At 44.0% G+C, this 12147-nt stretch overlaps 1 protein-coding gene across 1 annotated transcript; it reads right to left on the bottom strand.

Moving 5' to 3' along the window:
- Nucleotides 1-344: 344 nt before the first annotated feature.
- mettl1 (methyltransferase 1, tRNA methylguanosine) lies at nucleotides 345-11324 on the bottom strand. The gene is made up of 6 exons (XM_080548285.1): nucleotides 11151-11324; nucleotides 10536-10639; nucleotides 9888-10072; nucleotides 2879-2992; nucleotides 1275-1376; nucleotides 345-1159 (listed from the first exon to the last, which is right to left on the bottom strand). The coding sequence occupies exons 1-6, from the start codon at nucleotides 11228-11230 to the stop codon at nucleotides 1043-1045; spliced, it is 702 nt and encodes a 233-aa protein (XP_080404411.1). The 5' UTR covers nucleotides 11231-11324; the 3' UTR covers nucleotides 345-1042.
- Nucleotides 11325-12147: the final 823 nt, after the last annotated feature.

Below are 12147 nucleotides of genomic sequence, written 5' to 3'. Positions count from 1 at the left end.
GTTGTTGGTCTCAGTTGCATGAACACATTTACAGAACACAATACCACTGTTACCCATCACTGTGATAGAAAAAAAAAAACTAAAAACATTGGACTTCCATTGGCTGTGCAATTGATTGTAACGTGCATCATGTTGGCAAGGCTGGCACGATGTTAAGGCAAGGTGTTAAGGCTGCACCAACATCTCACACACACACACATACACATATATATATACACACACACATATATATATATACACACACACAGCGTTACGGCTGCACCAACATAACACACACACACACACACACAGTTACGGCTGCACCAACATAACATGACAGACGTCCATTTACTGTAGATGGAGGAACAGGACAAAAAACAACAAATACGTTAACCTCTCTTTATTTCCTCTTTTATTTTCGTACGGCCGCCGCCGTTCCATCTCTCTCCCTTGTTCATCTGCTCTCCGGTCTATTTTTAAGGGTGAGGTCTGTAACATCAGCGGCTCTGAGCCAAAAGCAACACTTCCCCCGCTGCGGAGCGTCAAGTTGGAACAGAGAAAGCCTTGAAGGCTCCACGCTAGACCAAAAATAGCAGTTAAGGTTTGGCAGAGGGTAGGAGCAAGTGATTTCATACCACAATAAAAAAAAGGGGGGAAAAAAAGTGGCATGAGGGGGAATAGAATATTTATTTATGTCATGTGGACATCAGGTTTACTATGAATCAATACAACACCTCAATGCAAATTAATCTCGGCATGCCTTTTGTGAACAGTCACATGACAGATTTTTTCTTGCTTCTTAAAAACGGAAAAAACAGAGTGAAACGCACAAACCCCATCTCAGGCACACATATGTACATAACAGATTATGGTGGTTATCATTTGCATCCTTGACACACGTGAACATTTTCCCGTCTACCAATCAGAAGGAAGCGATGTTTGGCTTCGGCCATGGAGGTAGTCATTTTGGTCATCCGTTTTGGGGAGCGCTGATACCCCTGCCCCGCATAGCGAATGGTAAAGTTTATGTCACACCCAACCGCTTCATCTAGAACACTGGGTGTTAGTTTGGATCTTCCACCCGCCGGAAAACAGCCAAGTAGTTCTTCCCTCCGTTCCTCTGAACCTTCTTCCCCTCTTCTGTGCAGGTTCCCAGGCGACTGATGATGACATCATCGACCTGCCAAGGAAAAGTTAAACATGTGACGTACACTACGTACACTAGGCACCACATCCAAGTGAAATGGAATTGATATGAATCTACACGAATCATGTTAAATCCCAGGGCAGCATACCAATTCTTCCTCTGGGACCCGTGAGAACAGCGGATGCTCGGTGAAGTGCTTCACCATCCAGAGGTGAACCTCCTCCACGTCTGTGTTGGTGTACACCAAGCCCTGGGGAGAGAGCGCCACGAAACACAAGTCGTTTTACGTAATGAACGTAGTAATATGTCCTCAAACTTCTTGACATTGAGGCCTTGGGAACCTGACAAGACTGTAAATTACAACTAATTGGGTCACTGTACTCATGACCGGATCACATGTCACCTACGTCAAACACTAGCCACACTAGTTCCTGTGCACGTGAAGCACACACACCCTACACACACACACACACACACACACACACACACACACACACACACACACACACACACACACACACACACCCTACACACTGGGCTTACTTCACTTCAGTATTGATCTAGTTCCAGTCAGACAAGAGGCCAAATCCTAACACCTAACGTTTTTTCCGTTAATGTAAAAAAAAAAAAAAAAAAAACACTCGAACCAGCCTTGGGCAAATTGGCGTGAAATACTTCTAGGAGCAAAGGTCTGTTCACCTCAGAGAGACAGAAATAACCCAAAGAGAAAACACTGAGGCTTGTCACCTGTGTCATTGTAGTTTACATTGGAGCCTGAACAGATAGTATTATTAGAACACGGGCTTCCTGGAAAACGCAGTAATGGCACAGATTTGCACAATGGCGCATGTTAGCTCAGTGATGTAGGAGTTGTCAGTGAGGCCAGGAGGTGGGGAATTCCTGGAGGCGGGTGTGTGTGTGTGTGTGTGTGTGTGTGTGTGTGTGTGTCTGTGTGTGTGTGTGTGTGTTTTAGACAGGGGTGTGTGTGTGTGTTCTGGGTGGGTCCACGTTGGAGTTTTCACTGCCACAGAGCAAAATTCACTAGACAGCTCTCCACCCCCCCACCAGCAGAGATCAGTATCTGGCACCAGCCCCGTGTCAGTGCTGAGTGTGCAGGTTGTGTCCACACACAGACACACACACACACACACACAGCAAAAAAATTGTACGTGCGCAGACTGCACACGTGACACACGCACACGCACACTCACACACACAGAGATGCTCACACACACATGCATACACGTGCATACACATGCACACACGCATACACCCACCCACACACCCACACCCACACCCACACCCACACACACACACACACACACACACACACACACACACACACACACACACACACACACACACACACCCACACCTACACCCCTCCCATTGTTGTCTGCACCATCGGCCTCTCCTCCCGATGCCTGGAAGCCCACTTAAATCATGAGAAGTTAAATGTGACAGTCTGACAGGTAGGAGAGGGGGAGGGGGAGGGGTGATTGAAGGGGCTGATGAAGAGGCAAAGACAGACATAAGGACAAGACAGGGGGGTGGGGGGTGTAAAGTAAGTTAGGTCCAGGCCTGACAGACTATGGAGCTGCACTGGGATCATACACACATTTGGTGTTATGTCTTCGCCTATGTCTTGTTCTTGGATGGGGACAAACAATTCAGACCTTCCCCACAGCCTCAAGCAGAAGTACACTTACCCCTTACCCCTACTCTCAGCGTGTAGACATACTCTGCTCTTACCCCTACTCTCAGCGTGTAGGCATACTCTGCCAGCAGGGTGGGACTGATGATCCTCCACTTGTGCTTGGTCTTCTTGAAGTGAGGGTCGGGAAAGAGGAAGAACATCTTACTGAGCTGGGAGAGAGAGGGGGGGGGGAGAGAGAGAGAAAGAGAGGGAGAGAGAGAGAGAGGGAGAAAAACAAAAACAAATGGGTCACACTGGAGATAAGACTGACATTTCGAGCGTCTCAACTTCATCTGACCTCGGTGAAGAAACACAGATCTATGAACATCCTGCTGCCCCCCCCCATGTCCGCTATCTAAGAAGGGCTACTTTCTACTCTCCTGTATCAAACCTGCACACCGACGCAGTTATTTGAAGAGTCAGCGTCCGTGTGTAGTCCATTCTGTCAGGTGTTAGTTAGGCAGTCAGGATTGCAAAACTGGAATTTCCCCCCAACTGAAGTCCCCCTCCGTCTCTACCTTTTGACAAGTTGTACACAACTACAACTGCAGGTTCCACTAATATTAGTCTGGCTGCTAAAAAAAAACTCACTCCTGTCACTTTTTATTAGTTTTAAATGAATTAACTCATGTAAAAACAGAAAGACAGGGGGGGTTTAATCACCGGGGACTGCCACCGCCCCAGGGGGGTTGGGAATGGGCCCCACTCCTTCATGAGCTGGAAAAAACGTACACATTTGTAATTTGTACTCTCAGAAAAAAGTCAGAAAAGAAAACAACAGAATATATTTTATGTCTTTCTGTGGGCTCTCTGGAACTTTATTAACACTTGCAAGCGAGTTGGCAAGTTGACAAAACCAACCAGTGGTAAAAAAAGAAAAAGACGCAGGACGACTCCCTGACAGGCTAAGGCTATTTCCCTCAGATCAAAATCCTTCACATGATTTTTCCTTTTTGGTTGTAAGCCTCCGGTCCCAACACTCAGCCTGACACCTACTTGGAGAGTAACACAGTAGAGCGCTAATGTGTGTAAGACTGTATATGCAGGTTTTTGTTCAAACAAAGTCTGGGAGGCTTTAAACCACAGGAGTCATTTAAGGTAAACGGGAAGTGTTGTTGTGATTATTCTACCCTGGTACTGTTCAATACACGTCTGCGTGGGAGGCTTTACCACAGAAGTCGTTTAAGGTAAAGGGGAAGTTTTACCTTACTCGACCCTGGTACTAGTGGGACCCGCTGCGTAAGCTGGTGCTAGTTTTATCAAGTCACTGAACAATACGGCTTAATCTAATGGATCAAGTCTGCAACAGTATGACGTTAAATAGTGATTAGCATGGTTCTATACTCAGCTGACGTGACGCTGGGTAAGTGGGTCACTTGCACCATCGTCGAAATACTGGACTTATTCACAATTTGATGGATGATGAGTCCGAAATTAAAGCTCGAGGATAAAGTCTCTAGGTCGCGGCCTGATGTTTGGAGGTAATTAACTACCCAGTGATTAGGTTTTACACTCGCAATATCTGGCCGTTCAGAATTAATTCATTCCGAATGAACATTTAGAAACGAATTGGAGACTCAAATAATTGAAGTGGCCTTTCGGAGGTAATTAGTTTACACGTCCAAACGTAAAATGGGAAGAAAGTCGTTTCTGACTTGCGCAGCGGCCTTATTTCCGTGTCCCGCAGCACAAACACGGCATACGTGTTTTTCAAATCTTCGCAACAACAACAACAACAAGTCATCATCCCACTCTCGAGTCACATCCCTGCACAGACCACTCAGTCTGCCCCTGCCTCCTCGGGAGATGTTAAATGGGAACCTTGGGACGACCCTATTCTAAACCCTAACCACCACACCTAACCCGTTTTAAATGTCAACTTCAATGGGGTGACATCAGAGATGGGTCGTTCTAAGCATCCCACTTAGCATTTACCGTTACCCTACCTCCTTGGATCACGAGACAACAGTGCTGAATGGAAGCGGAACTTTCAAATGACACGCTCGTCCACCACGGAACTGTGCACTCTTATGGAAGGTGTCATGGGTCCTGAGGATGTGACTGTGCAAGCGGCTGTACGCCTGATGATGTGTGTGTGTGTGTTTAGTTTATTTCTTCGCACCAAGGAAGTGATAAAAAAACTAAAGTATATACAAGAAAGAAACATTGCAGGGATTGTGCAGAATCACTCCCCATCTTCCGCCGGAGACTGAAGACCAATCTCTTCAGGATACACCTTAACTGTTCCTCTTCCATCTACTAACCCCCCCTGTACTGTTTCTCCTGTGTAATAATAATCATTTTAAAAAGGGTTATATATCATTTTTAAAATATAATATAATTTTTTATATAGAATTGTTTTTATAGAATTTTTAAAATCCTTCTTCTAGCACGACGACTGCCAATGGACCCTGGCCTGAGCATAGGTTACTTTTTCCTGCTATGAATGGTGGATATGATGACTCACTTACTTAGTGAAATGTATTTGTTGTAAGTCGCTTGGGAATAAGGCGTCTGTTCGGTGCCAAAATGTCAATGTTGTGCAGGAGAGGTAAGAACCCCCAAAGGGCTTATAGTAAGAACCTCCCCTCTAGGATTTACAATTGATCCTAATACTGTGGAGAATTGTTTTCTTAGCATGAAGAGATAAAAGAAGATGTGTGTGTCAATTGTTTTGTAAGCCCTGGGAAGCTGTGTAACAGTACACGCACATTAGAAACTTGCTTATATTTTCCTATCGAACCGTTTATCAATGGTACAAACCAGCACTTACTTTTGGAAATACATGTCATTCAAAACTATCACTCTATTCTATTTATATGACAGTGTTTTATTCAAAAATTGTATTTATTCTATATTAACAGAATATGCATGTCAAAACGTAGTCAGTCATAGTGAGTGGGACACACTACATTTCTTATTTACCAATCAGAACATTGGTCCATGGTCAGGCTAGGGGAAATTCCAAATTGATATTATGTCCTCCAGCAAAGATGTCAATACTGTGCCTATCAAGCCCTGTGGTTAATTAATAAAGCAATAAAGCACCACGCCATGCTACAGGTCAATCAATCATCTAACACTCATCCTAATTGCCCGCAGCGTGTCAACGTGAAGAACAGATCTCTCCTGCTATAATCTGTTTGTGTGTGGTGGAACGAGCGTCCCACTGCTGTAGGACTGCAGAGTCACTCCCCATCTCCCGCCGTAGACTGAAGATCCATCTTATTCTGGCTACATCTTAACTGTCCCTCCTGAGACATCGACATCCCCTCTACCCAGTGGTGTAGTCTACGTGATACGCAGGACTACGCCGTATACCCACTAGGAAAGGCCAAGGATTTGCGTATACCCACTAGAAAATGCGCGAGGATACGTAACGGCGTTTTGTGACAGAACTTTCACTTTCATTCATAAAATTCACCCCGTAGACCTGTGTTACGAAGCACTTACTTCGAACTTTCTGACATGTTTGTTATCACATAACCAGTCGTTCAGAATGCTAGTCTCAGTATTTCCCCTACAGAGCCTTGGGGTGGGCGGGCCGCGAATTTGCGAAACCTAGGATGGTAGGGGGAGGCAGGGCAATACCGCTACCTGATTGGTTGGCGAAGCACTCCCTCATTTCGCCAGCCAGCTGGACTGAAAAAATCAGGTGTAGTGCTGAGGCACAAATATGTACATTTCAAGCCTGCAAACTGCGACACTTTAAATAAATGTGCAATAACACTATTGTGCAATATGACAACCCTAGTCGTCTATCTGTACAGTATAGTATAGTGGATAGTGTACATAGCCTTTATTTATGTAAACCAGCTCCTTCCCTTCTTGTGATTTTTTTAAAAGTGTTTTTTCCCCTTTCCTAACACCAGGGGAGCCACCCCTCCTAAATTTCGTTGTTTGGTACCTGTACTGTAGCAATGACAATAAAGACGATTCATTCATTCATTCATTCATTCATTCATTCATTCAAGTGTCTGATTATAGTTTCATGGTGTGAATAATAGTGTCAAAGAACTAGCAAGCTAGCTAGCTAGCTCAGAGGTGATTAGATGAGCTAGTCTGCTGCACACATGCCAGCTAAAGAGCTAACTGGAGGCACTTTATTATTTTACTTAAAGTAGATATACAATCTTTCTTATTCTGCTAGAATTGGGCTTTATGGTAATACCATAATGGCATATTTACAGTACATGGACAGTGGATTGAAGCATTGGAACAAACCCTCACTCATTGGAAATGTCTGTTTTTTGTAGTTGGACATACGATTTTCTTACAGGTGAGAGAGTAATTAAAGACAGTATCTGACTCTATTGCCCACAGCAACCCAATATTCAATTAGAATGATGTTATGATTTTATATGAATTCAATGTATACCTCTTATTAAATTATAAATACTCTGGTTGTTATATTTGCCTTTTGGGTGACAGCAAAAGAGGGAGAGAGGAGGATAGAGAGGGAGAGAAGGAGAGAGAGCAGGATGGTGTCGGCACACCAGAGAGAGAGAGAGCAAGAACCAGGTGAGAAAGTGGACATGTAGTCAAGACCACGTAAGTAGCCTTGAGAACCGATGGTTCTCGAGCCTAACGGCCCTTAGGGGGCAGGAGCCTATCTCCTGTTTCTGTAGCGTGAGGCAGCTTGATGTACAAGTACAGTCCATGCCACCCCCCCCCCCAAGGCAGCAAACACTGGTGTAGATGCATACTGTATGCATAAGTGAGTGTGGTGGTGCGTATGGGGTGTCGCTACGGGACAGGTGTCGCTCTGACTGGGAGGGCAAAATCACAGTATACCCACTAGAAAAAACTAGACTACACCACTGCCTCTACCGCCCTGTACAGTTTCTCTACTGTTAATATAATATATATATATATATATATATTATATATATATACAGTATATATATTATTAAATGTTTTCCTTCTTTTAGCATTACAACGGCCAATGGCCCCTGGCCTGAGCATAGATTACTTTTTCTTGCTATGACGGGTGGATAGATGATTCACTTACTTAGTCAAATGTATTTGTTGTAAGTAGCTTTGGATAAAGCCTTCTGTTAAATGGTAAATGGTAAATGGACTGACTCATATAGCGCCTTATTCCCCAATTGTAGCGACTTACAATTAAAGTTACGATTCGTCCCTGGAGTTCGAATCCCTGGAGTAAAGTAACAGTTTGTAAATAAATAGTAGCATTTTTTTTTCTTACGCACAAAACATGTACCGAAACTGAACCGAAACCGTGACCCAAAGACCGAGGTTCATACCGAACCGTGGGCCAACTGAACCGTTACAGCCCTACTATGCCACCACTACCCCACACTAGGCTACCACTACCCCCACACTAGGCCACCACTACCCCACACTAGGCCACCACTACCCCACACTAGACCACCACTACCCCCACACTAGGCCACCACTACCCCACACTAGGCCACCACTACCCCCACACTAGGCCACCACTACCCCACACTAGGCCACCACTACCCCACACTAGGCCACCACTACCCCACACTAGGCCACCACTACCACACACTAGGCCACACCACTACCCCACACTAGGCCACACCACTACCCCACACTAGACCACCACTACCCCCACACTAGGCCACCACTACCTCACACTAGGCCACCACTACCACACACTAGGCCACACCACTACCCCACACTAGGCCACCACTGCCCCACACCAGACCATCACTACCCCACACTAGGCCACCACTACCCCACTTGTCTTGTTGTGTCAGACCGCCTCTGTAGCTCACGGCACGTTGACACACATGAGTATATTAGGACGTGGTGGAGGTTTCACGTGTGGCTTGCCTGTGCATTCTTTTAATGGCATCATTTCTATGACTGCCATGCTAGAAGGTTGTTGACAACTAGACAGTGAAACCTCTAATGACTGCTCTGATTGGGGGCAGTGCCTGCAGTGTTGTCTTGGCATGTAGGTCACCAGCACCATACAGAATGTGATGGGATAAATTATTTCAGAAACAACAGATTAACAGGAGTTAATCAAGGCTAAGTCTTTAAGATGTGACATAAAGGTCGGAGGTCAATAGCTTACTGTTCGTCACAGTTTTATGGAGAATCTTAAATCTCTTCTGCTTACCCACCAAGAGTGAATGTCTGTGTTCAATGTTGGACCTAATTTTCCACTTATTTGGAGCGTTGTAGGCTCATCCACAGACTTTTAGCGGTCATATTTCCATTCTTGGAACATTCTTTTGCTGGCTCAGCCGGCTAGCATTTAGCCAGTGTATATGAATGGGATAGTCTGTACTCTATATGTACGACTACTTACTCCATAAGAAATTCTACAGCCTCATATCTTTGTGGGCTTAACACACGTCAATATGCAAACAATTGGGTATTTCCACTATTACAAGTGTAAATGTATATTATCTTTTAGAACACTTCCTGTTTTGCCGTCAGTTTGGAACTCACTTTTTTATTACAGCCGTAACACAGTGGGGCCTTATTTATAAAACTGCGGAGTAGTGACGTGAAAAGGTTGCGTACGGACGAAAATCATATACTAAAATCATGTTTTTTTTGTGTGTGAACTCCAGGGAACTCTTCATATATAATACGAGAGAGACCATATTTTTGATTTATTTTTACACAATGATATTCATTTGATATTCAAAGTGTTTCTCGAGGTTCATCCTTCTGCCATCGGAGTCGCAGTTGCTAATTTCTCTGGTTTATGTGCGTACGCATGGGTCAAAGTGTCTGTGGAGGACTGCACATTCTTCCAGTCAAGTTAGTTTTTTTATAAGTCCCAAAGTTTGCTTAGAAAGTGGCATAAGCCTTCTTTTATGCGTATGCAACGTTTTTAAACGAGGCCCCTAAACTATGGCTCCCTGGTCCCTAGCAATCCTTATTGCTCCCACTAGAGGGCAGTACAATACTTGATGTTGTCAGCGTGTCAGAGAGAATTTATTCATTGGCAATTTGCTCATCAGTATTTCCCAACATTCACCTTGGGCCGAATCCTAACTTGAGATCTGTGTGCATTTAAAAGGAGAGTAACAGGATGGCAACGCTGTCTCTACACACCTGTCCCTTTGCGAAGAAATTAGGCAGGTACTTCATGGCGTTGCTACGTAGGCAGGCGATGTTCTGGTAGCCGCCCTGTTCAGCCGCACGCAGGGAGCGGATACGGTCTTGCACGTAATCTGACACCTTCACACGGATCTCCAGGCCCAGGATCAACTGGTCAGGGAAGAGTGGAGATAACTCCACTAGGGGGGAGAGATTGAGAGAGAGATTGAAAGAGAGAGAGAGATTGAGAGAGAGAGAGAGAGAGAGAGAGAGAGAGAGAGAGAGAGAGAGAGAGAGAGAGACAGAGAGAGAGATTGAGAGAGAGTCAATTTGACCTGGGGTGTATGCCATCAACGTCGCTAAAGGAAAATCCAGGCTTTTTTTGACAACAACATCTGTACTTATGTACATAAAATAAATGTATGTATACAAAGATACATTTCTAGCACTGTTAATCATAATGAGAACGAGGAAGGAGTAGATTTGCTGTAGCCTATTTCATGTGTTGTCTCTTGACTGTGGTGTGTCTGATGGTTTATATTGGAGCTGCCCCTTTGGAAGGTGTCCTCAGACCTCATTAGGACTGGCAAATGTAGGGTTCAATTAATTGCAAAACTACATACAGAGGGCATAGGGATCCACATGTGAAACCCAAAGCCATACCTAGAAGACCCCCGTATCCACATCCGATGTCTGCAAACTCCACCCGAGAAGAGCCTGTATCCGGGTACAGATGAGACCAGTCCATATCCTCTGGACAAACAGGACTGAAGGAGTGTCACAGGGAAAGAAGACATCAAGTCAAGTGTGTATCAGACCTCCCAACATCATCCAGCTATCTTACTTTTGTAATTAAAAGAGCTATCAGTGATTTCTGCATGCAGGTTTTACCTACAAAATGCAAATAATGGAGAAAATGCATTTTCACATGCAAATAGTACTGCATTTCTATGAGCTATCTGTTGGATCAAGGAATTACATTGCATACGAGCAGCATTACTTTTTCAAGACGTGATTTCAAGCTAAACACATTTGCTTTATCTTTTTTCATCTTTCATCTCATTTAATTTTTCACCTCTCTCATCAAAATCACTAACAATAAGCCTTCAGTAAGTCCTTATTGCTTTGTGGTGATAAGGTACACCACTTATTCTCTCAAAGGTATTTAGAAGTCATATTAATCATAATATAATAAAGCAATATATTAGATTGTTTTAAAATGTACTTAAAACATCACTGATAGTTGCATCTAGCGACTGACTCAGTGAGGAAACTCACTATTCAAACGTGTGGTCAGCCATGGGGTTGGAGTGGGCTCGCTGCCTGTAAAAGCGCTTCTGAGGCATCGACACACTCATCTTGCATCAGTTCAGTTGAGCAGCAACAACAACTGTTATTGTCAAATTGGTTCAATCGATAAGACAGTTAAGTTGATCATGCAATACTGTTATCAACAACTTCCATGCAGTCACTCGCTACCCCACGCTTCTTCACTAGTCGCACTCTTTTGACGTCGTGCTACGTAAGGCTTAATGGTGAGTTTTGATTGGTTGTGCTACTATCAGGGCGTGTCGTGACGTCTGGATAGATTGTTGCCGGTGACCGAACCCGGAAAAGTGGGAAACCCTGGTAGGGTGGGAAAATCCAGTACCTACACCGGGCTCGTGAGAGAGGGTATATCTGTTGCGGCGCGCAGAGCAAATGCAATGTACAAGACCTGGAACTTTACCGTACGATTTAACACCATTAATTTAATCATTAGTAATATTATTATAAAGAGGCTGGATATAAACCTAAACCTTCTGTATCAAAAACGGTGATTGTCCCCATAATCTCCCCAATAACCTATATCAGAAGTTTTTTTTTTTTTTTTTTTACTACTGTGTTTGTAATTTAGCGAGATTAATGTTTAGATACAATTATTTACAAAATTGTGTCCCCCAAGGCCCACTTCCATAAATGCAAGAGTTTCCCAGTTAAGTGGGAGACTATTATCTTGATGAATCTGTTTTTATTTGATCCATAAATTGATATGTTACAATAATATGTCCATTCATATCCTTGATATTTCCCCCAGGAACTGCCTTGTTGATAATCGCTGACCAGGTCCTGTCGCCATCTGTCGGTTATTATTATGAGTTAACACCAAATTATCTACCCATGCCATTATTTTGCGTTCCATACAGTATAGGCCAAGAGAATGATATCTCCCTGTAGTTCAGAGCCTGCTTAGTAGAGTGTTCATGAAGTTGCTGTCACCAACACAGAGGGAGAG

Source organism: Nansenia antarctica, assembly GCF_963989245.1.
Source record: "Nansenia antarctica genome assembly, chromosome: 18".
Lineage (NCBI taxonomy): Eukaryota > Metazoa > Chordata > Actinopteri > Argentiniformes > Microstomatidae > Nansenia > Nansenia antarctica.
The sequence above is the reverse complement of the archived record's forward strand: the minus strand, read 5'-3'. Positions and strand labels throughout refer to the sequence as shown.